The 26,815-nt window shown below is 47.7% G+C and overlaps 1 protein-coding gene across 1 annotated transcript in view; it reads left to right on the forward strand.

The window, feature by feature from the left end:
- Positions 1 to 1,162: 1,162 nt before the first annotated feature.
- The window catches only part of LOC136995298 (neuronal acetylcholine receptor subunit alpha-7-like), a 64,355-nt gene continuing 38,702 nt past the window's right edge, over positions 1,163 to 26,815 (forward strand). Inside the window, exons 1-2 of the mRNA XM_067315549.1 lie at positions 1,163 to 1,411; positions 18,390 to 18,529. Coding sequence (XP_067171650.1) covers positions 1,333 to 1,411; positions 18,390 to 18,529 — 219 coding nt within the window. The 5' untranslated portion in view covers positions 1,163 to 1,332. The remainder of the gene's footprint in view (positions 1,412 to 18,389; positions 18,530 to 26,815) is intronic.

Genomic DNA, 26,815 nt, shown 5'->3' on the forward strand with positions numbered 1-26,815 from the left:
TTGTCTACATTTATTGGCAATCCAAGATTGCCCAACAGAAATACTCTACCAAAGTAGAGTATCTCTCTCTCAAAGAGAGAGAGCTGTACTGCTGGGAGGTGTCAATGCGGAGTTTCCTTAGGAAGGCATCAGGGAGGAAAGAAGGGAGCCAGAGTGCCAATTGCCACGTACATATGATGGTGCATCTGCTCATTTCACCTGAGCAAAAGGAAGCACAGAAGAATTAACCCCTTTCCTTTCTATCTCCATACCAAAAGTAACACGATCCAGAGTTTGATTTAACATACATGGCAGCTAATTCAGCCTGGAAACTACTTCACCAGGATCATCTGGTCGCTGCCAGTCCAAGAGCTAGGGACAGGGGAGATTTGCAGCACCTCTCTCTGCTTGCACAGAGACAGCAGGGACTGGGTCAGTGCACTCAGGAGAGACTCGCTGCCCCAACTCGGCGGGGGGAAGACCTCAGCCCCAGCCACACAGTCCAGCTGGCATTGCTTAAAGGGGTCAGAAAGGTGCAAGACACACACAAATGCATGCACGCACGCACACCTACACAGGGGAAGGCAGGAGGGAGACACCAGCGCAGATCATGCAGTGGTAAAATATCCCTGAGAGCTACAGGCTGCAGTTTTGTCCTGGCCGCGCTGTTCAAAGAAAGAGAAGTAGGTGAACACAAAAGAGGGGCAAAAGAGTAAAAAAGATGAAAACAGTGCATGTAATGAAACATATTCAAGCCTTTCCCTTGCCTTGCTTTTGCCTGGATGGTAAATAAAGCGGCGCAGGAGGTGGGGACCACCTCGGGGAGCCCCCCTGTGCATGCAGCCTCCTGGGGGGAGCCGGCAGCGGTGGGGGGAGCACGGAGGCAGTGCCAGGGAGCAGAGCCAGGGCACACCTCCCCATGCCGGGCAGCGGCTCCGGAGGCAGCCACGCGCAGGCAGCGGGAGCGCTGCAGCCGGGCCGGCGGCGGCGGCGGGATGAGGAGAGCATCTCCCGGTGCCACGGCTGCCCTCCCTCACCGCAGGCAGGCAGCTGTGCGCGGGGACCCCTGGCTTTTGCGGCTGCACTGGGAAAGGCTTGGGGTGCCTGGGCATGTGAGTCCTCAGCAAAGTAGCCAGCCCCCTCAATGCTTGGGGTTACTCACCCTGCACCGAGCTGATTTTGCTCCTGGGGACTGGAGAAACGCACAAGCAAATGCACTTCTCTCACCCGGTGGGAAGCTGGCTGGATGCCTTATTACTGTAATTGCCAAATCCATCAGTCACTGCGTGCTGCCTCCAAGACTTCGTCCTGCTTCAGCCTCTGCTCCGGAGGGGCAGCCAGCCTGCTCTGACGATGCTTGCAGGGAAGTGTTTGGGATTTGTTTATTCTGGACTGTGGCTCTGGGCACCCTTGTTCCTGTCTTTCTTTAAAGGTAAGCTCCGCTCGGCTGTCCATTCTTTTGTTTTCTTTTCCTTTTTTCCAAACCCCAGTCATACCCCCATCCCCTGCTCTGTTTTTAGGACTTACCTCTGCGTGCAGTCTAAACCTTGTCTGAATCCAGTCCTGGTCCCACTGAAGTTAAGGGGAGTTTTGTAACCAGTTTGACTAAGTCTTTGGATTTTATGCTACTGAGCACCTTCTCTTCTTAAGAAGGGAAGAGCCGTATTTTTTTTAAATGAAAACAGCTATTTTCACTTTCAGAAATGTATTGAAATGGTTGAAACGCATTGAATGATTTTCAAGAGGAAAATGTTCTTGATCTCCTTTAGAGATTTACCTTATTAGTGCTTTTTTGGGAATAAGAAACCGTAACTGCTGGCTGGACAGGCTGGCTATTAGAGCCTTATAGGTGTGAGGCTGAAATGGTGTTTTTCTGCTAAGAAAATATGACCAGAAGAAAAATTCTTAACTGTTTATTTTCTGTGCATCATTCTGTAAGACTTAAACATGCAAAGTGATGTAAATTATTGTAGTCTTGTAGTCTAAGTTGTCAGTGTGACCAACTGTACATCCCGAAGTTCCAGTGTGTTACAAACAAAAGCAGGGACTGTGTTATCCTTCCGAAACATGGAGGCTTGTAAAGCTAATAAAGGATTTTTAAATGAGAAGCTGAAATTGCAACAATCCTGAATGATATTCAGGATCCTACACAAAGTGTGCTTTTATTACTCCCTAAAAAGGTCAGCTTTTTATGTGAAACGCGTTTGCCTTCAGCAACTCTGAGTTCTAACACTGAGTATTCCAGATGTGCAGGACTATGTCCTGTCATGCACGATTTCTGCACAGGGAAATGAGGATTGTCTCTTTAAAGCAGAGAGTATAACATGGTCCACATATTCCAGAAGCCCAGGGGCACAGGAAGCTGACGTCTACATGATGTTGCACTGGACCACACGTGTCCCTTGCACCCATATAATTCCTCATCAGCTTATACGAATCTGCAAAACATCTGCACCTTTCACCGCTGTACCCCCACTTTTCAGCTACCTAAAGTGGCAGAGGTATTGCAGAGATGTGTTCCCCCACTTCCCTTAACCGAGAGCTTTGCTGTCTTTCTTTGTAAGATATTTCTGTGCTTCTCCAGGAGCTGAACTAACAGCCCGGTGATTGATAGCAGCTAGTTATGATGTAACTCAGTTCGTGTGCAGTGCCACTTTGAGTGGTTAAAATACTGCCTTTTAAATACAGTGTAATCACTAATTCATCAAGGCCAACGCTCAGTTTTTCTGAGCAGCTTGTGAAGACACAAACTGCTTTTATAAATAATTCAGACAGTTTGTTATTAGGTGCTTTTACCAGCTGTTTATATGTAAAAGTATGCACTTTTACAGACAGCTGCTAACACGGAGCAAAATGAATCTCTAATCAGGATGGTCTGTACATGCCCCCTTCTATAGGGATAGAGGGTTTTCTCTTTCTTTCTTTCTTTCTTTCTTTCTTTCTTTCTTTCTTTTTTTTTAAGAAAAGCCCCAAGAACTGGTCAAGGGATGAGAAGAGAAAAAAATAAAGATGTTATTAGCAAGTTATCCGTAGCAGAGCCGTTCTGACAGGGCACTGCGAATGAACTCCCCCAGGATCACCCACTGCACCCACGTGGGGAAGTCACAGCGAGTCCGTCGTAACTAACATCACTCTCGCACGCTGCTGCCTTGTTCCAACAGAATTCATAACAATTTCTTACTTACTAAAACCTCCTCCAAGGCCTTTTGACAGGAAAGTTGGGGGTGGGGGGGGGAGAGCAGGGGGGAAGGACAGGAAATAAGCCAGAAGAGAAAAAAAAAAAATCCCTGCATCACTTTTTTCAGTCCTATCGCAACTTTTTGCTTTGACAGCCTCATCCCAGCTTCGCTTGCACCACCGCTGGGAGCCCTGGCAGACATGCCCTTCTTGCTAGGGCGCTGCAGCCCTCCTTCCCAAATGCGTCCTAACACCAGCTCCAGCCAAGCACCAACTTGGGCTGCCGGTCGTGGCAAACGACCCCTCCTCATGGTTTCCTGGCACCGAGACTCCTCACCAACTTAACCTACAGGACCAAAGCTGACATGAAATGTAGGCTGGCCTGTTGTCATCATCTTTTAGTTTTAAAGAAAAAAAAAGAAAAAAAAAGTCAAGCCTTCACTTTGCCACAGGGAAATAAGAATTAAGTTGAGCCACAAATCAAGTGTATTTAGGCCCAGCGATTTACCCAATGGGCTAACACCCTCTGCACTGGACAGCAAATCTGAGAATTATATTTGCGGCACCCTTGAATGGTGAAAACAACCACCCCTTTGCCCCCACATCTGCTCGTTCAGGCAGGTTTCTGTGCAAGCACAAGAGGCAGCATCAGTGTGGTCTTCAGACCTCTTGGTTTCCTTGCTCTGTGCAGCCCAGCAGCAGAGCCACCCTCTGGCCCTGAGGCTTTCAAAAGCCCAGCCAAGGCACAGCCAAGGGAAGGACAGAGCTTCCCCGCTGCCACCCCTCTGGGAAGGGAAGAGCTGAGCAGCACGGGGCACATCCACAGCAGGGGAGGCTGCAAGTGAGCTAACCAGCTTACAGACGTAAGCGATGAAGTCGCTCAGCCTGGCTTGGTTTTCTTCAGCCTGTGCAAAACAGCTCGTCTTTGGCTCACTCACAGCGCAGGGTTGAACTCCACGCTCATTTCATGCTTCCTGTATCTCTGTGGTCTTAGCCCAGACCTGGTGATCACCTTAGAGCACAGCTGGTCATCTCTAGGAGCAAATCTTCGCTACTGTCCTTGGTTCACTTCCATGCAAGCAGGTGCTGTTCTTGCAGCAGCAATACCATTGGCAAGACAGTCTCAAAAAGCCCAATTCTGCTGCCAAGCTGCAATTTGTTTAATGTGAGCTAGTTAGACTGAGGTGACCTGGGTTTAGAGGTCTCTGTAGAGGGAAGAATCAAGGCTGGTATTTAAATATATGGAGTTTAAACTTTGGACCTTAACTCGGTAGAACTGATGTAATTGCACTGAACTGTGTAGAGCAAACTGGTTTACTTCGGAAAAACCCAGTCCGACAGATGCTAGAAGTCCTGTGCCTTAATGGAGTGCCATGTAAAGTCATGTGAATTTAGGTGGTCAGCGGAAGAGCTCTACCTTTGAACCTCATACAGGTTACCAGGCAAGCACCTGGTGCAAAAGTCAGATCACTGAGAGTCTTTCACACCCTTAAGTGAAGGCTGAAGGCCACACTCACCCCAGTTCCCCGGATCCTCTGCGTTCCTGGGATGACACAGAGTTTAAAAGATTGCAAAGGATCTGGAAAAAGTCGAAAATAGAAAGAGATGAGAAAGGTTTGTGCCTGAACAAGTAGGTCTTTTCTTCTGTACTGGTTGAAAAGATGCCACACATGCACCTTGCAGAGAGGGGAAATTACTGTCCATGCCCATTATAGCCATTGCTATAACCTCTAAGGGCATGCACACCAGAGTCTGGTCACTCCAGCAAGCAATGCTAGCTGCCTGCTCAGGCATACAGACACACAGGGTCCCATGGGCAGGGACATGTCAACACATTTAAGACATGCAGGCAAAGTCCTAGGCAAGTCTCCTGAGATGATCTGCTGTGTGTTACTGTCTGCTACAGCAACTTGCTGCACATGCATGCCCCTTGAGATCGACTTTTCATTTCAGTGAAGAAGGCTTCATGTTAACTCACTAATCTTATATGTACATTTACTGCTTTGCATTGCAGTAGGCACAGCTGTAACTCTGGGACTGGCCCAGGTCCTGTTCGTGAGATGTCGCTAGGCTCCAAGAAAGTTGGAGCTCTTTTCATGCGCAGTAGCTGACAGTGATCTGGGCTACATCTTTCTGTGCTAACTGTTCCCAAATCTCACTAGGAAGAGTGAGAGGATCCAGGAAAAGCACCTGGGCCCCAACCTCACCAGGACCTATTGGTATAGTTGCCTATTGGAATAGTGCTCTGAGTTTGAGAGTCCACAAAGGTAACAGTGCACAAGAAAGTAGCATTTGCATGGAGTTTGGGACAATGCCAGGTAGTGTCTGAGGAGCCTTCAGCCCAGGCTCAGCACGGGGGCCATCTGACCGTCTCAAAGCAGAAGTTCCCATTTCGGGTACAAAATTCAGTTTTTAAAGACAGCTCCAGACCTTTTTTTCTCCCTCTGGTCTGCTCTCCGAAGACACGAGGGAAGAGGATGAGTTAGTGATGGCAGTAGCATATTGCATGATTTTGTCAGCAGCTGAAAACTTCTCCAAGCACAGAAAGATAATCTCCATTTAATATCTCCATGGTGCAGAGGGAACGGTGAACAGCATGTTTGCTTCTTGTGCCTGCGTGATGAAATGACTCTTCCCAGAGTCTGAGAGCGTGGCTACTTCAATCACACAGCAGGGAATATTTTCCTCTAAGCCTGATGGCTGTAGTTTTCAAGGGGACATAAGTACCCCAAATCCATTCAATTTCACTGCACATCCTGAACCAAGGATTAGCACAGTGTTTTACTTGTTTGTCATAAGCATGGAGAGAGAGAGAGAGAGAGAGAGATAATGTCTCCCCAACTCTAGTATGCATTTAAAGTAGTTCTAAACAATTTGCACAGCTCCTAACGTGGTTGCCAGAGGATGCTCACTACACAGAGACCCTGTATAATCCAGTTAAGGAAGAGAGGAAAGAGTAATATCCATGGGAATAAAATAGGTAGAACGGAGGTTGTTGCTGGTTTGGAGTACACTCCTGAGCAAATCTGGCTTGCAGAAAAAGTGCTGCTTACCAAGTAATTTCTGCATTGAGGAAAGCAGCAAATGACAAGTCAGAGGTGAGAATCAGATGATGTGTCTGGAAATAACATTGTCTTCCCGCTCAGGGCTCATGACTAAGCCAGTAGTTTGCAATGGAAAGATAACCTGTAGTCAGCTGGATGACTTGCTATGAGTTGTGGTGCACAGAGCACTGAAATGGATGTCTGCAGTCCTTTTCACCTTCCAGAAAGTTGAGTGAGGACAGGTCAGTTACCAGTCCTCATTTCTCTCCTTAATGCAGGCTGGATTTGGACAAAGGATTTAGAGGAAAGGACAGATTTTAAGGAGAGCTCGTTTCCCTTTGAGGATGGTGAGGAGCTCACCCTTCCCGCCTCGTTCCCTGAGAGAGGTGTCAAGCCTTCCTTTCCATGCCACTGTCCAGGACAAGAGGGACCTCTGCCCACTCCCTTTGGCTGAATTCGCCATGGGAATTATGGGAATTATTAATAGCCGGAGGCTAACACAGCGACAGCTGGAAAGTCTGCTGCTGTTCAAATAACAGCCTAAAGCCACAGTTTGCAGGTGGGATTGACAAGACTGCACACCATCTTCCCTAAAGTTCAGCTGAGACTATGTGGGAAAGAGTCACTGGTCGCTTTGATCCCCACCATATCAAGAGAGAAAATAAAGCGGTAGATTGCAAAGCACAGCTGGGGTGAGAGAGGATCGCATCTATGTAGAAACCTAGACCTGCAGAATAATTCAGCTGGAAGGGATCTCCAGAGGTCACCTGGTCCAAACCCCCTGCTCACAGCAGGGACAACTCAGTTCGGTTGCTCCTTGTGCAGTGAGATGAGAAGATCTCCAAGGATGGAGATGCTACAGCCTTGCTGAACCCTTCTCTCGGGAGGTGAGCACCCTCCTGAGAAAAAAATTCTCCATTGGTCCCCTGGCAATGCCCCGTGTTGTGACTTGTGTCTGTTTGGTGCTGTCCCTGTGCACCTCCTGGAGGAGTCTGGCTCCATCATCTCAGTGCCCTCTCACACGGGAGCTGGAGAGAGCTAGGGGAGCTCCCCTTCACCTTCTCGTTCCCAGGCTAAAACCAAAAGCGTTTCTGTCTGCCTCTCCTTGGACATGCCGTGCTCCAGGCCCCTCCTCGTCTCCATGGCCTCAGCTAGACTCACTCCACGAGACAGTGTCTGCCTCGTGCTGCCCTGAGGAGCCCCAGTGGGACACATGACTCCAGAAGTGGGGGGGCTCAATGGGGCTGAATATAGGTTGTCCGTAAAGGAGGTTGCTGCTTAGTGTTTTCTTCTCCTCTGAGACAGGAGGTTTGGGGTGTGGCGGGAAGCAGCCTAATGCAGGGGTTCATATTGAGTTTCAGAAAATTCGTTCCGTAATTCTTAGCCATCTTGTGCCCTTTTCGGAGAAGAAATTCCTCATCTTGAGCCTGCAGGGTGGTGAAACATGGCATGTCAGATGACGGATTATTTCTCCCTGAATATCGTGCCACTTTAGAAAAGCCATCAGCACACTCAAATCTAGCCTGAGGAGGAGCGGCTGGAACAACAGGAAGAGGAAATAAAGAATGAAAGAAATAGTTGTTAGGTGGTTTGCAGTTGTCCGAGTTTCAAGTTGAGAGCTTCAGAGCTGGCAAACAGGCAGCAACTTTGAATTAGACCCGTTCTTGTACAGGCATCACGTACCATCGACAAAAGGGCCTAGGAATTTCAGGAAGTCAGAGACTCCTAGGCAACCCTGAAGGTGCTCCTCCAGGCGGGACAGAAGGAGTCCACATGCACGTGCACAGCCCAGACACACATGCTAGGAGCCAAATCACTGCACAGCTGTCACGGCTATCCATGTATTCCTAGGGCTCATTTCCACTGTAGCCAGATAGAAAGCTAGTTAAAAAAACCCTCTCCAAGGTCAAAATGTATCTATGATTTCTCAGAGAAACAAAAGCCTGGTTTGCCCTTGGATCCCGGAAAGCACATCTTGTAAACAAAGGAAGGGGCTTGCCAAATCACACAGCTAAAGCCGTCTCTCACTGCTGCAGATTCACTCCACTGCAGCAGATTTGGGGTTGAAGGAGCCACAGGATATCCAGGAAATTTTCAGTAGTCCACCCTAGCTAAGGCTAGGACTAGAAAGCATTATTCATGGTGCTTTCATGATTACTTATTGAAAACTTCAAAGTCCTCACAAACAACTGCAAAGCAGACCCTTCCCCTCCTCCCCAGTCCAGGCTCCTTCCGAGCTTTCCCATGGGCTTGATATTGGTGCTTGGGCTCATCCCTATGGGTTAAGTTGCCATGCAGTCGCTCTTCCCTGTTTCAGTTGGCAACACCTTCCCACCAAGCAGCTGTACGAGGTTTAGCCCAAGGGGGCTCTCACCCCCAGTGGGACCTTCCAGCTGATACCACAACACAAAGTTAAAGTATCTCACACATGCTAATTAATGGCAACTCCAGTCTAAAGAACTTGGTCAACGTATGCAAGGTACCCGGAATATCTGTGTCGATGGGAGTTACAGCTAGGTTCTTCCAGCAGGCTTTCAAAGCTCAGGATTTATATTTCTGCACCAAATGAGGTTTTCTCCCTTTCTATCCTTCAACTCTGCCTTCAGCCGGTCGCTTCAAGGCAAAAGACATGCCTTTCTAAGGAAGCCAAGCAGCTACCCTGCAGCATACCCTCTGCAGCAGCGTTTTGTTCAAGGGCCAAGCTGAGTGCCAGCCAGTGATGACACCAGCCTTTCGGGGACAGGAGGGCATGCAAGAGAGCAGGCCAGACAGCATGGGGCCATTTTTCACTTTTCAGGCTCATTCGGATCTCTTACAGCAGCAAATGTCTCACACGTGCAGACATCTGCTCCTGAATCACAAGATGACAGTTTTACTCCACCTGGACACTTGGGACACCAATTTTGTTTTGTTTGCGCTGGCATAATTTCAGACTGTTATACTGGAGTTACCAAAGGTTTGATCCCAAGAGGCTAAAGTCAAGTCCAAATCAAGTTCTCCCATTGCCTGAAAGTGCCTTATTTTCACTGTGCTTCATTGCTCCTCTTGGTGAGGATCAGAGTCAGTCAGTCAATACAGGTTTGCCTGGCAGAGTACAGCAAGGAAAGCCATATGTTTCATACCCCCGCAGATTCCAGCAAAACCAGGACTCCAGGCTTGTACCTGAAGAAGAGGTAGTTGCTTCTGGCATCCTGAAAACAGGGGCAGATCAAAACTAACAAACACTCAGGCGTTATTAAGACCCCGTGACATTCAGAAACTGGGGGAAAAACAGCCCTTACTTCATGATACAGCTAATATTCAGCCACTAGATATGCACATAAGCTAATCTGCGCTGAATCAGCCAAAACAAAGCACTTCTCACAATTGTGAGTGCCCTGCGTCAGGTATCTGCAGACACTTGTTTGACTGGCCACAAGTCTAATTTGCTCCGAGCCAGCGATTTCACTCATCAAGACCATCTTAAAAGCAGCTTCCATTTTCAGAGTGAAATAAATTCAGACTCCCTGCTGGGAATTTTCATGCCTGTATTTAGACTTCCCCTTGTCATTGAAGACCTAGACTACTACAGCCGCAGACTTCTTAGAGAAGTCCCTTGATTGCAGTCACTTGTGCTGCCCAAAACCTCCGGATTGGCACCAGCCAGCCAGCAGCACAGCACCTGCCACGCAGGCCAACAGCGCGTTAAGCCGGGCTCGGGAGAAGCTCAGCAGCGCTCCTTAAAACAGGGCTGAATGTGGTCCAGGGGAGTTTTAGGTAAGTTTTGCGCCCTGAGCAGGAAACCATTTCAGGTCTTGGGAAGGCGTCTATTCACATCTCCCAGCCCTCTCACCTTGCCCACGGGCAACAGCTGGGGCTCAGGTGACGCCGAAGAGGGCGGAAGGTGCCACCGACGAATGAAGAACATTTCATTCTGAGTACTGTTGCTGCTGAGGATGGCTGTGCAGAACAACTTGCAGGTGGACAAGGCTGCCCTTCCAGAGACAAAAATGCATCCTTCAGGAAGCAGCCAACTCCAGGACAACCACCGCTGCAGCTGACTGTCATGAAGAGGAGGGGGAAAGATCACTGCAACACCTTTGGACACACTGGCTGGTTGGTTTCTGCGACACGGCCGTTTGGAGCATTTTCACTCTGACCTGTCATCTGCATCGCCCCGAGCTGTTCAACGCTATCACATCTGCCTCAGGAACATCACGTTGAGGCAAGGGTTTTGAGGCAAGGTCCCTCACCTGCGACTTGTGAAAAAAGGAATGGTTTTTTCTGCCTAGTAAAGGCAAGTCTGTGACGAAAGTATATTACCTAGGAGAACTGCGTTTGATTTTATGGTCTGTGCCATTTCATTTACTGCTCCTCCCCGCAAAATCCCAGCATAGCTGGCAAGGGTTGCTGTGACGTGTCTCAGCTAGGTGAGTCCCCCTCCGCTCCTCTGCTCCTCCATCTGCTGCTCCCATGCTGCTCTACGTCTAGTACTGTAGCACTTACACTCGTATTGTACGGAGCTAATGAAAAAAAGCAGTACACTAACAATACAGGTTTTTTCCCTTTCCGATTCTGTTCCAGAGCAATGAAGCAGTTTAGATAACTACTCTACATTGGAGAGGTATGCCAATGTTGGTAATAGCCTAACACACGTCTCTTCACCTCACACACATATATCCTTGTCTTTAAAACACCTGCACCAAGCCAGCAGGAACCACTGAAAAAATAATCCGTTCTTTCACTATGTAATGGCCTACATTCTCTTTTTAGCACGTTGTCATGTGCCTCAAGTCTCTGAGTTGAAACCTTTTGTCACATACCCTTTAATACCCATTTCTACTAGGAGTCCTTTAACTGGTATAATCAAACAGAAATGGCCAATATCAGGAAGATTAGATACAATTTGCCTAGGAAAATATGGCATTTCTTAGATTTCTCTGGGTACCTAATGAGTTTTGAGCGTAAGACGCAGAAACAATCTGCACAGTGAGAACCAAAGATTAGAATCGAAGATTATGCAGAAGGGAAGTAGATTAAAAAGAGGTTTTAAATGGGAGAAGTATTCAAATACCCAAACACACAAACATGCACCACACACACGGAGGCTTGAGGCAGCTGTTGCCGTGCCCTTGGTTCCCGTGCGAGTACTCTTCACCTAGTGTGATGGCATACGTTTTAAAGCCAAGGACGCTGAAAGAAATAATGCATTTGCAGCCCCAGACAAAAGCAACAACCCTGCACGTAAGAACAAAAGCAGATGGGACACATCTGTGTCTTTGGGGATTAAGTGACATATGGCAGTGAGATGCTTTACGTTCTCCGAAATCTGCAAAATACACAAACTAAGGTGAATGCTTTCTTATAGCTACCAAAGCAGTAAAGCACGCCACGTTTTGGTAAGAGATATTGCAATTTCAATTATTTATGCTGATGAAGTTGCCTGTGAAATAACCTGCATTTTCAGTGATATTACCCCTGTTACTTCCCCCCATAATTGATTATTGCATATGCTGTTTATCTCTCTGTGACCATTCCACATGCATTCCCGAAGAAATAACTAAAATCCCTGTAAGAGTTCAGTGATAAGCTAAGCAGAGGTAAATAATAGAGGGTTAGTTACCTCATAAAAGTCTGCAGGTTTTTAGGAAAATATACGAGGTTCTAGGAGTTAGACAGCTCTGATACCCAAAGGTTTTCCTCATGCTTTTTTGCTGTGTAAATGTTCCAGTCATACTGAGATTGCAGGCATTCATTATACAACGAAACATAATAAGATCTATGAGTATAAGGACACTGGTTTTCAGAAAAGGCCAGAATTCCCCTCAATTTCCTTTAGGAAACAGTAATAAAAAAGAAAAGAGCAGCAGGAATGTGGCAAAAGAACAGTACAGAGAGAGAAACAAAGTATGCAGATGTGGTGGAGTATCTGCACAAAGTGCAAGGGGAGTGAATAAGTACCACAGCAATGATATCACAGGAACTGAGGAACACCATGAACAAGAGAAGGAATGATCAACAAGTACAGTTAATGTTGCTCAGAACATCTTGGGAATCCATGCCCTTCCACCCAACCCCCTGGTGACGTTGCCTTATTTAATAAATACTTGTGTGCAGCAAGCCATTTTGTGAGCCACACCAGTGACGCTCAGTCAAGGAGCAGACCACTTCTGGAACGAAACTGGGAAGCTGGCAAGAACTGGACTTTTGCCCCAGGGCCCAGGGAGGTTTTTATTAAAAAAAAAAACAAAAAACAAAAAACAAACCAACAGAAAAAAAACACCGCAAAATTGATTTTCAGCTGTGCCGCCAGATCGGATATCTGAGTCGCATCAAGATCATCATGCCTAAGCAAGCCACAAAGCATGCAGGCCAATTGAGACAGCTCTCCTCACCATCACTGGCATCAGGGCATGGGGAGTTTGGTCCAGACTTGAGCTTGGGCATGCCCAGCTGCTGACTTGGAGCTGACATCAGCCAGCTCCAGCTTGACCTAATTAAACTGCACCGTCTCAGAGAATTCAAAACCCTTCATAGATAGCACGAAGGCTCAAAGTCACTGTGAAAAACTACCTGTGCAAGCCCCATCAGAGACACCTCTCTCCTTCTAGTTACTGATCCACACTTTACCCAAATAGCTGGATGCAAGTATTAACCTGCTTCCAGGTTTGCTCTAAGGAGGTCTCTGCAGCTCAGCTACCAAAGCTCTGCTGATTTTTTTTAAGACACAAAGATCCCATGTTTAACTCTTCCTCTCTTTGCCTAACCCTGGCTGGACATTGCAGCATGTCCGCATTTGACGAAGATGATGAAATCCCCTGTGCAGACCAGGCATGTGGAAGGAGAGACAGCCCAGACTGTAAGCTAACAGCAAGGTGGCTTGCTTTCTTTTCTGCCCAAATAATTCAAGACAGGCATGATGCAGGGGAATGAAGGAGGAGAAGGACAGCTATTCACAGGCGTGTAAAGCAGGAGATCTGCACCTCAGAAATAAGCCCACAGGGAAGCTGCCACCTCCTGCTTCCTTGTTACAAGTTCATCTTCCCTATCACAGGACTCCCTGATCCAGCAGAGGCCACAGCAGCATCCTCCCTGCGAAGTTCCCTGGTCTCACAGTAATACATTTGGAGGGGCCAAAATTTACCTGGTAGAGAGGAGAAGGTAGCATACTGCAATAGAGAAACAGTTTCTAGGAGGTTACCTTGCTGTGCTACTCACATCAACTCCGTGCTAGAAAGAAAGACACAATTCAATAAGAGCATGTGTGCCCAAGAGATTTTGAGAGCAGTTTATTGATCATGTCGCTCAAACAGTGGGCATCACAGTGTGGGCTTCTTGCAGACTTCTTTGCAGGAGAGAGAGAAGAGATTCGAAGAGGTACCTAAGAAATCAGTCTGCTCCATGACTACCTCTACTGTTCATAAAGCTCTTCACACAGCTGTCTGGGGACCCCATTCCTGCCATGGATTAATTAATTGGCCTTGTGCCTTCCAGTTGTCTGCAAACTGTAGGAGCAGTTTAGGGGATCCACCACTCAGGTTAATCAGAGAGTAAAGCTGGAGGGACCTGATGCGCTGCCTATCTCAGGCCATTGCATGTCACCTAATCACCCCATATCTAGTCCAGCAGCTTTTTGGTTTAAGCAAATTCTCAAGAAAGACATCCAGCAGCCCTGATGTGAGGACACCAAGACGGAGCAGCCCTTTTTCTAGATGTTTGCTACATTTTCTGCTAGAAATGAAATCTGTGCTTCATGTCCAGCTTCTTTTTTTTTTTTTTTTTTTTTGATTTCAGCTCCGAGCCACAGATGGCTTTGATGCCCTTTCCACAAAAGTAGAGAGCCCTTTAGCATCCAAAGCACATTACCGCAGAGTCTGTCAATACTTGCTATTCTTCCCACTAGGAACAGAGCGCACCTCACTCTGTGACAGGAGGCCACTTTTGCACATGCTCATTACCTCTTAGACTTACTATAAGCAAACTCTCTGAGGATGCCCTCTGCCTTGGCACCACTGCAGCCACGCCGGCCATGTGTTATTCCGAGCACAGCTCCTTCCCCAGGCTCTCTCTGCCATCAGCAGGCTCATGCACCTTATGCTACCAGGTGTCCAAAAGGAGTACAGCAACAATCACCACCTTTGCCCAGAGAAAGATAACAGTAGGTAGAAGCCTTGATCAGACTAGATTTGTTCCTACTGAATGGCCTTCGCTGCTGCGATGTTCACAAGCATTATCCAAGAAAAAGATCTGTATTAACAGTCAGTTATTTCTTTATTTTAGGTAGAAGGTTACAGGATTGGGTTTCCACCCCGATGATGTTTTGCCAGGGGTCACTCTAGTTCTTCATCTTCTCTCTTTCAATTTCTCTTTACGTGCAACTTGTCAGACTTCAGTAAGCCAATGCTAATGAATCCCTCCACTGCAAGGCCAGGAACTCCAATGTGCAGAAGCACCAGAACTGAGGCGACTCCCATGGCATAAGGCTAGGAGACACCATCAAAAGAAAATTTTTACATAACCACAGATTGGCTGAGGTTGGAAGGCAATCCAAGGCTCTTCCAGAGATTGCCTAGTCCAAACGCCATGCTCCAAGCAGAGGCAGCACGAGCAGGTTGCCCAGGGCTGTGTCCAGTTGGATTTTGAACATCTCCAGGGATGGAGACCACAGAACCTCTCTGGACAACCTGTTTCAGTGTTTGATCACACCTACGATAAAAAAGCTTTCTTTTCCCTACGTTTAAATGGAATTTCTTGTGTTTTGATTCATGCCCATTGTCTCTTGTCACAAGCATCACTGAGAAGAGCCTTGTTCCATCTTCTTTATATTCCCCATCAGGTATTTATACACATGAATAAGTTCCCCCCTAGCCTTCTCTTCGCCAGCCTGAACAGTCCCAGCTCTTTCAGCCTCTCCTCATATGACAGATGCTCCAGCCTCTTCACCATTTTCATGGCCTGTCACTGTGCTTGCTCTGCTGTGTCCGTATCTCTCCTGCACTGAGGAGACCAGCACTGGACACAGTACTCCAGATACGGCCTCACCAGTGCTGAGTAGAGGAGAAGGATCACCTCCCTTGACCCGCCGGCAATGCTCTGCCTAATGCAGCCCAGGATGCCATAGACCTTCTTTGCCATGACTGCACATTGCTGGTGCATATTCAACTTGTTTTCCCACCGGGACTCCCAGGGGGGCCCCCAGCAAGTACTGGTGTATGGGGTGATTTCTCCCCAGGTGCAGGACTCTGCACTTCCCTTTGCTGAACCGCATGAGGTTCCTCTCTGCCCATCTCTCCAGCCAGCTGAGGTCCCTCTGAACGGCAGCACAGCCCTCTGGCGTACCAGCCACTCCTCTGGGTTTTGTGCCATCTGCAAATATGCTGAGGGTGCCCTCCGTCCCATCATCCAGATCACTGATTAAGACGTTAAACAGTATTGCCTCTAGTATCAGCCCCTGGGGGACACCACTAGTGACTGGCCTCCAGCTGGGCTTTGTGCTGCTGCTCACAACCCTCTGAGCTTGGGAGTTAGCCAGTTTTCATTCCACCTCACCACTGTCCATACTTCATCTCTTTGTCAATGAGGATGTTACGGCAGACACTGTCAAAAGCCTTACTAAAGTTAAGAGAAACAGCATCCACTCCTCTTCCCTGAATTTTTAATGAGATATAGTTTTTTTTTTCCTGCTGATTCAAAGCTAATTCAGCAATAAGGGGGGCACTGGCTGAAGCTGTGGGTCATAAGAGGCTCTCTGCTCCTCAGGGGCCTGCATCAAGCAAGCATTGCTTGCTAATGCCCACCAGCAGTTATTTGCAGGTAAAGACTCTCTCACAACAGACCTAGGCAGGTAAGTCTGGCATTGCTTTTGGGAGACTGACTTGGCAACCTTAAAAATTGGCTTCCAACTTCCAGCCTCGTTTAAAATTTCATATCAGGCACCAGGGAGCTCACAGTGCCAGGGACTGAGGTAGAGATTTCTGTGGCTGGGGGGCTGGCAGCAGTAATGCTTATCCTGTCGCTGCTCCCGAGAGGCCTCGGCTTCCCCATCACCAGCAAACACTCCACTTAGCACTCAGAGATGTAATGTCACAAAGCACTAGCACAGGCATTAGAGGGATAAAAAGCAGGAATCTCTCCGGAGTATGAAACACTAAGCATTTTAAGATTGAAAGAAGTTTATAAAAACACAGTTTTGACCTGTTGCCCTTCTCCATTCCTGCTCCAGAGCCACTGCGATGGGGATATAGCAGCCTGATTAGACAAGCGAAGCCTTTGCAACACCAACAGCTGCCCCGGCAATTTGCCAGGAGACCACAAAGGCTCCACCGCTTCTGAACCTACGCAATTTTGTAAACAAAACCAAAGAGCACACAAACATATGGCAACGAGCACCAGCTCAGCAGGCTCAGAACAGATCAGCTGGGATATGTCAACAGTTGCAGATACAAGAGGTCACCAAGTAACAGGACCATGCTGCAGAAGGGAGAAGTGAAGAAGGGGTGGAGGACCGGGTGCAAACATCTCGTGCTGGGTTACTTCAGCTCGCAAGGTTTATCGGGGCAAGGGGCCCGGTTACAGCACGGCTGGAGCACACAGCGCAAAGTCAGCTGCCCGGGGTCCACAGCAAAGGGTTGTGCCCAAATCTCCCCCGTCAGCCCCCTGGGGTGGATGGTTTACTGCACATCGTCAGCGATGGTACCAGCTGCAGCGGCGACCTGAAGAGCCTGGCAAAGGGCACGTTTTGATAGTAAAAGCTGAGGTAGACTGTTTCAAAGGGAGGTTAAAGGTGAACACGACAGGAGTGCTAAGGATGAGGCATGGTGCAGGTGGTCATCCTTTCCCTGAAGCACAGCAACGTGACATGGTGCAGGGAGAGAGAGGGCAGCGCGTTGGCTCGGAGCACGGGCCCTCTTTCCAAAGGAAAATGTGATGTGATCTTCACCGGTCTCCTTCCCACACAAGGACCTTGCAAGGGAGGCAGGGGGTTACATACTAAAATTATAACAGAGGACCTAAATAATTTCCTAGCAGGGAAGTTTGCCAGAGCTGGTGGAGTAGAGAAACTGTGGCCAGGGCTTGTCTTCAAAGAGAGTGAAAATGTTGGAGCAGCTCTGTTACATCTGCTTCTCTGGTTCTCCATGACCATATAATATATTATTCAAAGGCATAAAAGGCCCATGAAGACGACATGTTGGTATAACTCACCAAAATAAATAAAAATACCCTCCCTCCTTGCTAACTAGGCACCGTCATACTGGAAAGCCACAAAGATCCCTCCAGCATCAGGAACACTGAAGGGAACACTAATTAAAGACATTTATAAACTGAATGATATTAATTTTAAAAGGCGTCGCTGCTGTGGTGGAGAGCAGCCTGCCCCAGGCTTGCAGGGTTCGCTGAGCACATCAGGGGACCGAGGAAGGAGGAACTGGTTGTTACAGTTTGTGTGGATTGTCAAAAGCTATTCATCTCACCACTGTTAGAAGAGTCCCAGGGTCACTGTGAAAAGCTCTGCTCACGTGTTACAAAAAAGTCACACACAAGACTATAGGAGCTGCAGCGCATAAGAAAAAAAAAAAAAAAAAGCTTTGTTCCAAAGTAATAATAATACAAAGTGCAGATTCCTTGGCAGGGACAACTCAGGGAGTACACACTCGTGCTGGCAGGATGAATTTGGCCTCAGCGAACATGCAGCCTCTGAGCCTCACCCCGTTTGGTGCAGCTCTTAGGTAGAGCCCGGGTAGTCACAGCCCAGAGCATCTGCACCTGCACCCATTTTGGGGACAAACCCTTGCTTCCTGAACATGCACGGAGAAGGGCTCCAGGTACTAACAGGACCTGTCAGTGATGCTAGGTAAACACAGGGTATGTTCAGGTAATGACACCAGCTCCGGCTCCGTGGCAGCTGGTTTCTGGAAGCAGCAAATAAGAGCCCTCTGGCCGCTTTCCAAGAAGGTGCCCTTTGGCTTCAGAGCCTGGTCTCCCTGCACCATCAGCAGGAGGGTTCCCGGTTGAGTCCAGTTTTTCTGTGTGGCTGACGCACGACAGAAAAGCTCTGTCAGCACCCCTATGGGCAGAATTAGAGATCCTTACTTTTCAGGAAACCGGTTTCAAGTTAAAAAGACATTCAGAGACATTTTTTCAAGCAAACAAACAACATGGACTGTGTGACCATCTGAATGACAGATGTTAATCATCTTTCTTTTCCCTTAGTCTCTCAGCAGGGTGAAGGCCAGAGACGCTTGTACAGAGATCTGCTGAGAAACTACAGTCGTCTTGAACGACCTGTGGTGAACGACTCCCAACCTCTGGTAGTTGAGCTTCAGCTTTCTTTGCTGCAGATAATTGATGTGGTAAGTCCCTGGCAGTTCTGCTCTCTATTGCACCCATTCGGCGTAACAAATCTCATCTCTGGTGTAAAGACCACGCGTTTCCTCTTGGCCAGACTATCAGAGAGAAAAGCAGACTGGATTTAGCCAAGCATCCTCCCTAAGCGCTAGAGTACGTGCTTTGACACTTTGGAGGAGTCAATATCCTTCTAAACTCAAAGCCATCTCTGATACAACATGAGCTGCAAGCAGATTAATTATGTAGTTTTTCCATTCATTTTAAACAGAAGAAAACCCCCAAACCATTTCAATAAATTAGAAGCTATGTGTTACTACAAATTAGTAATGGCATGTTATTCCTAGAACCATCCAGGATGCAATAACTGGAGACTGCGGGCAGTCTTCAGAGCTACCAGCACTGCATTTGCACCTTTTCATTAGACATTACAATAGTGCTGTCCTCTTCATCCATCACACCTTTACCATGCACTGCGGTTGAAGGAGCCTGCCCTGAGATGAGGTTAGGAATCACAAGAGCGTGCACAGAGCAAAATCTGGAGGCACACCCTGACGATTGTCTTGACTGATGCCTCTGCAACATGCTTTTGCAGAACTGATGATCTGACCCAGGGAAAATTTTAACACAGTGATCCGAGCCAGGATCCCCTTTTCATCACAAAGAGGATTTTATATGACAACTCAGTATCTTTAATGGCATTTCATTCATATACATGCAAAAACCAATCCAGAAGAACAGGTTTGGCCACCTTTACCTGTCAATACAACAAACTGCTGAACATCTCTTTCTCCATCTTACCATTCCTGCAATCAGTGGCGTAGGCTCTTTTCCCATGCAGTCTCACTGCCCAGGAGGGAAGAAGGAAGAGAGAGAATAACTTTCAAACTTTTGGACAGCTTCAACCCCATTTGACAGAGGACCCAAAGTTTTAAATTTCCTACAATCTTTCTGAAAGTCTGTAGGAGACCAGATGCTCTCCCCAGAGGGGAAAGCTGGCCCCTAAAAATGAAGCTCCCTAGCACTGGGTAGAGATGCCACGTGAGCACGAGTGGCAGGACCAGCTAGTTGTGGTTCTCCTGGCAGCAGGCAACAGCCACTCAGGCAGGACAAGAAGCTTTCTGCTTTGAAATATTAGATATCGCATGGAGCTGGAAGAGAGAAGAGTGCAGTAGTCCCAACCGAAGTCCCTCACATTCATGGCAGGAGCTCACAGTCCTCGACTTGAATGAAAGAACAAAGAAACCCCCCAGCCAATTTTAGGTAAATTTCACTGGGTCATTCCAGGGTTAGCAGAGGCTAATCTTAAATCTCAGCTCAAAAGGTCTTCCTCCAAACTCACTGTGGCATTTTCCTTTTTTGCTGTTATCTTCATGCAATAATTTGAGGGCTGGAGTAGTGTGGAGGGCTTTTTACCATTAGAAACGGGACTATGCATTTTCAAAGTCAGTTAGGAGGAGGAAAGAGCTACATAAAACCCACTTTGGGGGGATGCTATGCTGGATCTACAGCTGGGTTTTCATGTTCCTGCATGAAATATTTCCTTTCAACAGACAGCATTTTTTAAGCTCTTTACTTCCTTTACGTCACGGTTGTCCGTTCCAAAGAATTAGATATATCTTCTCCCTTTTGGTGATTCAGAGTAGGAAACAGGTCATCTAAATGGACATATGCACCTGCAACAATGCTTTGCTCCCCTCCACCTCTGCACACACCACGGATGCTAGAAGTTCATCAGCTCAAAGCGGTAATGACTCGTTCCAGACTCATGGTCTTGCATACTGCGGTCATGGTGTCTTTAAAAGCCAGCTGGAGTAACCTGGGGTGTATATCTTACACTATGTAAAAAAAGGTGCTTCTCTCCTCAGGGCAGTGACAGAAAATCCTTTGTATATGGGCTAAACTACAGCTTCCTCCTTCATGCCATACAATAGTAGTTTAATAAGGAGCCCATACCAGGGACACTTCCAGTCCAGCACAGGTTGTTCAGCATCACCTGAGCTATATGGGCACATTTACAGGGGAAGTGTAGTGTCCTGGACAGCTATCTGGTCTGGTGTGGGACATATTTTAGTTTGAGGCTAACCGAAGGACGCGTTCCTCTCTCTGCACAGGGTGTTGCACGGGCTCTTTCTCCTTGTTGCCATCCCAGCAGGTGCACCATGCACCAACTCCAGCAGTGGAAATGTTGTTCAGGACATTTGAGCCAGCGCTGCTGGCAGTCAGTAATCTCTATTAGCTGACAGACGGGGAGGGAAACCAGACGGACAAATTTTCAGACAGACACAGATCTGAGGCAGGAGCAGCAGCCTGCGGGCTAAGTGTAGGTTGGGCAGAACTTTTCTGAATTTAACTTTATCAGAAGCAGGAACAAACAGAGTTATGATGAGGGTAATGGTTCAATGTGGAAACAAACTGCTATTGCCTGTCTAAGGAGGCACCTTCTCCAGATCCTACCGGTGTTCCCCAGCACTGCAGGAAGTCATGCAACTGGGGAATATTTCCTGGTGGTGCCAAGGAGAGCGTTACCTTGCAGCACCACAACAGCACAGGGTGCTGGGCAAGGTCCCAACCTTATGGGACTTCATGCACCATGCCCCCTGGGGAAGGAAAAAAGGATGCCACACTGAGGGGAATATGGATATTAAGGTCTAAAGAAGACATGATATTGTACAACGTTACTGCTGGACTCACGGGAACGTTTTACAAGTACTCACCATGACAGGTGCAAAAAAGTGAGGCCTGGACTATTTCCCTGTGAGAGGAACCAATATAAAGAAGAAAAATGTAAAGAAAAAAAGCAGTCCCTGCTTGCACAGAGGGACTCTCTCTTTTCTCTTCACACAAACAATCACTCTTTACTCTTGCCAAGGCCTGAAATCACATCTACCGTACACAAATCTAGGACAGGCTCCATGAAGTGGCTCCATGAAGTCTGTTTCCTAACCATACTGTCTCATAACCTAATCAACTCTGAATTCATCTTCTGCAGCCAACCAGCTGAAAACAGCATTTATGACAATCCAGATTCCTTTTGCTGCACAGAGAGGGAAGGTACCTCTGAGGTCCCTGTAGTTTGCTGAATAGCAATATCTAGTGACATTACCTAAAATTCCACCTCCTCTTCTCCCCTCCATTCAAAGCAAATTTCCAAGCATGGCTTCCTTAGGTTACGTTTCCTGCTGGTACCTGCCTGTATTGGCCTGCATGGGATCCTTTTTTGCTTTTTAGTGCTCAAAGCCAGCCATCACACTCAAAACTTTGAGGAACAAGTTCTCTGCTTGTCAGATAGACCCTAGGCAAAAAGGGTAGATGAATGGTAGGTGTCATTAGAGGTAGAATTGTTTCCAAAATTGTCTCAATTCACAACTAGAGCCAAGACAGAGCTCTCACTTCCAGTAAGCTCAGGGAACAAATGAGCAGAAGGGGGGCCAGTATGATCAGCTCTGCCAGAACTCCCGTTTCCAATTCCTGCTAGATACCATGCTCCAGCTCTTGCTGGAGAGGTATGTTTTAGCCAAAGCGTGTGACAGTGTGAGACACTTGCATCCCATTGAATAGCCTTCATTGCTACAAGAACTCCTGCCAGGTCACAGAAGTGCAGAGGTGTGCTTTTTCCCCCCCATGCCTTAAGAAAGTATCTAGACAACGATCCTCCTTTTAAACCCCAGCGGCATATGGGAGCAGACACACAGAGAGCAGAAATGGCTTGTGGCAGTCACCCCACAGCAGGGCTCAGCGCAGTTTGCCTTGTCCTCTAAGCATAGGTCAGCTTTGTCTGGAGCTGTCTCACGCGTACACTGTTGCTGGGGGCCGTTTTTGCCTAAGGTTTGTGCCCTGCCCCTTCCTTGCCTGAGCAGGGATTTGCCTGGTGGTCCCTCCCAGAGAGCCCCATTGAGCCCTGATGGCCCCAGCAAGTGTGCAGCACCTCCAAGAGCACCAGGAATGGGACTCCTGTTCTTGCTTTGAGAGCCGAGCCAGGCCATCAGGCTGGAGTAGTCAAGAAATGAGGCATGACAGCAGGCCATTTTTCCTTGGCTCAGTGTGATAGCAGCCTGCTAGGTAGCAACCATTCGTCGTCATGAATGATGGCTTGTTTGCTCCTCCTGACATTTGTAGGGGAGCTTATCCGAATTGGTTTATATCCTTTATGTAGAATCACTAATGAGGAATTAAAAAAAAAATACAGTTTTCATTTTCCAGCTTTCTTTCTTTTAGGGATATTATTCACTGTTACCTTTGGGTCAGTGCCTCAATAGACACCGCAACAACAGTCTTACTGCCCTTGATTCTCCGCAGGAGAAAGTTTGACTAGTTTTCAAGGCCACAAGTCTCCCCAAACTGCAAGCTTAAATCTACAAAGAGAAAAAAAAAAAGCCAACCAGCCAACCTACAGAAGAGTATCAAGAATAAAACCCCAGCCTGACTGTGAGTGTATCGCATGTTTTTAAAGACCCCTCTAAATAAAGAGCCTAATTTTAAGAAGATGGCTGCACCATGCTGCAGAGATAATAAATTCCTGAAAAGCCCTTTCCAAAAGCGAACACGTGGCTGAGGTTTCCAGTAATTGCTGCACTGTCAGTGTTGCAGAGACCATACTCTGACAAGCATGCTCGTTAGCCTGGTGCCCTCAGTGCTTGCAGAGTTCAGGGACGAGGGCAACGCCATCTCTGCCCAGCAGAGGTGGTGGCTCCAGGGCTTGCTGTGAGCCCAAGCACAGGTGACATCCCCTGCACCTCTGGCACCCGGCCCTTCACCCACGGCACCTCGGCACAAGCTGTGGCTGCCGGTGTCAAGAACCGCTCAGCCAGGCAGCGAATTCGGGCACAGGGTACCTTGGTGCCACCAGCGGCAGGAGCACCTCTGGTGCGGGAGCTGGACCTGCTCAGGGGTGGGAAATCTCCGAGGCTGAAAAGTGGGGTGGGCAGAAGGGAGAGCTGAGGGCACAACTGGGAGAGGAAGAGAGAAGTATTGGCCTGACAAAATCATAGCAAAAAGGGGGCTGAGAGAGGCGACAGGCATCAGCAGGCGTCCAAGCGGATGCAAAGAAAAGGATTCTGCAGGTGAAGAGGGGACTGCACAGAGCTTATTGCAACCCAGAAAGCCCCTGAGCAACCTGAAACTGATCCAGGAAACAGGAACCCGCCTGCAGAGACACCGCGGGTGAGAGGAGATTCATTCATAAACCTTTCTATTTCTGTCCTCTCTCAGCTGGTCTCTTTGAGTTCTCTTTGGAAAGATTTATTCCAGTTTATATTCTATTGAGACCTGCTTCTTTGAGCTTGAAAGTCCTTTTGGTCTATTTTGCTCATGAGACAGAGGAGGCGTGGGCAGAGCCACCCCAGAGGTCAGGTTGTGCATCTCCCCTTGCACGGCTCAGTCCCGTAGCGCTCTTCTCCTTCCTGCTCACCTCCCACCCTGCTGTACCCCAGCGGGTGCCGGGCTGCCCAGGTACCTAACACACCATAGTCGTTCAGGCGCTTTTGTGGGAATTTCCTCCTGTTTCAGAGGGAATCACAACTACAAAAAGGGACTGCAAGTCCCCAGTGGGAAGCCACAAGAATACCGGGGGGAAAAAAAACAACAAAAAACAGCCACCCACAGTAGGTCATTTTGCACTTCCAGAAGCCAAAAAAACCCCATTATTTTACTGTAGCAACAACCCCAAGGCAAATGCTATATCTGGAAAATTCAGCGTGCACTGTTTTGCTTTGATTACACAGTGGGTAACATGATTGCACATCCTACTGACACTGGGATTATCCCAGATGTGATCACATGCTTGCAAACAATCCCATTTAAACTGCAGAATTTGTCTCTGTGGTGCGTCAAAGCTCTTGAAAGGTTTGGAAAGCGGCAAGACAAACTCACGGAAGAGTTGACTGGGACAATGCAGAGCAAAGATTCGATCTATCTCCTGAAAACCAAGTCTTTGCATTGCCGTACAGGGAATCCAGCAAAAAAGATCTGCGCGTACTTGCCCTAAGCACGCAGGTGCGGTCATTACTGTTTTAAGCAGACTACAAGGTTAGCTGGTCTGACCCAGTGCAGCAGCCTTTATCTTCTCTACCAAGAACTTACCAAACTGCTGGGTTCAAGCTTTAGCTCACACTGTTTCTCCCTAAATCGGAAGCTACAGCTCAGCCTTGCAGGGTTTTTTTTCTTTCTTTTCTTTTTCTAAGGAAGCGATTATTGGGGGGACCATTTTTCACAGCAGGCAGCTCTCTTCGTCAGAGGCGCCTCACTTTGCCCGCTGGGCTTCCCAGGCGATGTGCTGCTCGGTTAGCAGGACCCTCGACCCCAGCCCGGGAGAGCTGGCGAGCAGCAGCCTCTTGGCTGGAGCTTGCACGATTTGAACGAAATTTGCCAACGCCGAGGGCTGCCGGTCGGCAGGCTCCGTGCTGTGGGCTATGGGCCTGCCCTCTCCTCGAAGGCGAGCTTAAGAGAGAGGTGAAAAAGCAGGGGGAAGCGCAGGCCACACGCGTGGTGCACACAGCCCCGGTAGCCCCAGACCACCCAGACCATCGCTGAGAAAAGAGAGAGGTAGAGGGAGAGCGAGATGGAGAAGGGTCCTGTTAAATTCAGCTGACTTTGGAAAGAAACCCGGCCTGTTCATCGGAAAATGGGTTTATTCGTTACGGAAAACATTAATACAGAGCAGGCACTGGGATCTCTTTTCAAAGTGTGGCTGCAGCTGAGAGCTACTGTACCGCTGCTGGGTATGTTTACGTACAACATTCACCCTCAAAACGATCCTGTTGCCTAGCACACGGGTGTTTTAGGGATGGTATGGCATGTGAATTGAATGACCAAAAATTTCAAGGGTTAAATTTTTGGCTCTAATTCTCCGTTCCGTTCCTAAACTGGCTTTACAGCAGCTAGGTCATCCTCCCCGCCGCCCCCTCGCCCCTGTGTCCTCACGTGTCCAGATCTCTGCACTGGACATCATGCAGCAAGCCCATGTCAACACACAAGTGATTCGGAGAAACAAATATAAATATGCCAGTACACACATGCAGCCGTTCACGTATTATTCCCAATATAGCATCACTATTCACTAGATTAAACCATAATCCTTATAGTACATCCTGTACAAATCTTTTCTGGATTGATAACTTCCAAAACGTAAGCTTGACTGCTTAAGATTGAAATACACAAAGCATGTGAAAGAGACATAATAATGCGAGGATTATTCTTATAGTTATTCTATATTTTATGTATTTTTAAAGTATTGATGAGTGACAGGGAGATAAAACGACTCTTTCAGCCCCTCTGGATTAAAAGGATCTTTCATCCCACCCCCACCCTCCGTGGATGCCCCTGCATTTATTTGTGGGTTTACTGAATAGCCTTGGAAGGTATGTTTGCTCTGTTCCTCCTGGTATGGAACCGCCTCTACCAAAACACATTTCTCTTTCCAGAAAGCTTTTCTCCACCAGGCATTGCGGTCTTATCCTGCTATAAAGCAAGAGCAAATTCGCTGAGACCAGAGCAATGAAACTGATGCAAACCGAGATGGGAACCGAGATGGGAATCAGGCTGAATATCATTACATATTCTGAAAATCAGTAATTAGTGATCACTAGAAATAGTTATTAAAATTTCAAGCAGAAAAATTACAGAAAGGTTGACAGACCAGTAGATTCATCAAAGTTAAATCCCAAACTCTCTCTCCCTCTCATAAAGTTCGCTTACTGTGACCGATTTGGAACTCTGGGAAAAAAAATTTAAACCAATTGGTCCCTTCATTAGCATGGAAGCAGCTTGGAAAATGGGAATGCTGGCGCTGACTGAGTCATGAATTATTATTTTGGCTGCCTTCCAAGTGTCAGTGTTATCAAATTTCAGACCCCCTAATAGCTACAATGTCTCAAAGAAAAGGTCACTGGAATTTTTAAATTTGTATGAAAATATATTTTTCCATTGCTGAATTCACTGAATGGTTTGTGTCGCCTAGAATATCCTGACTCAAAGCACTGGAGTCTAGCAAAGTCACAAAAAATTGGGAAGGACATCCTCACAGTGGGAAATGTCACGGGGTCCTGACAGCACACAGTGGCACCAGCCCTGGTGGTGGTATATAGATCCACATCTTCTCGGTGGTACCAACAGAGCATTGCGCAGGGATTCAGGAGGTGGCCGTGCCTTCCCTCCCTCCTTCCACAACGGGTTTTCTCTCGGCATTGGGGCAAGCAAGAGCATTGCCTTGGCAAAGAAAGGAGGTGCCCAGCCATGCATGCACACGGGGCAGCAAGGCACATGTCCTTAAGCTGCTTCTGGTGAAGCTCTCTGTC

The sequence above is a fragment of the Apteryx mantelli genome, chromosome Z, assembly GCF_036417845.1.
Source record: "Apteryx mantelli isolate bAptMan1 chromosome Z, bAptMan1.hap1, whole genome shotgun sequence".
In the NCBI taxonomy this organism is placed as follows: Eukaryota; Metazoa; Chordata; class Aves; order Apterygiformes; family Apterygidae; genus Apteryx; species Apteryx mantelli.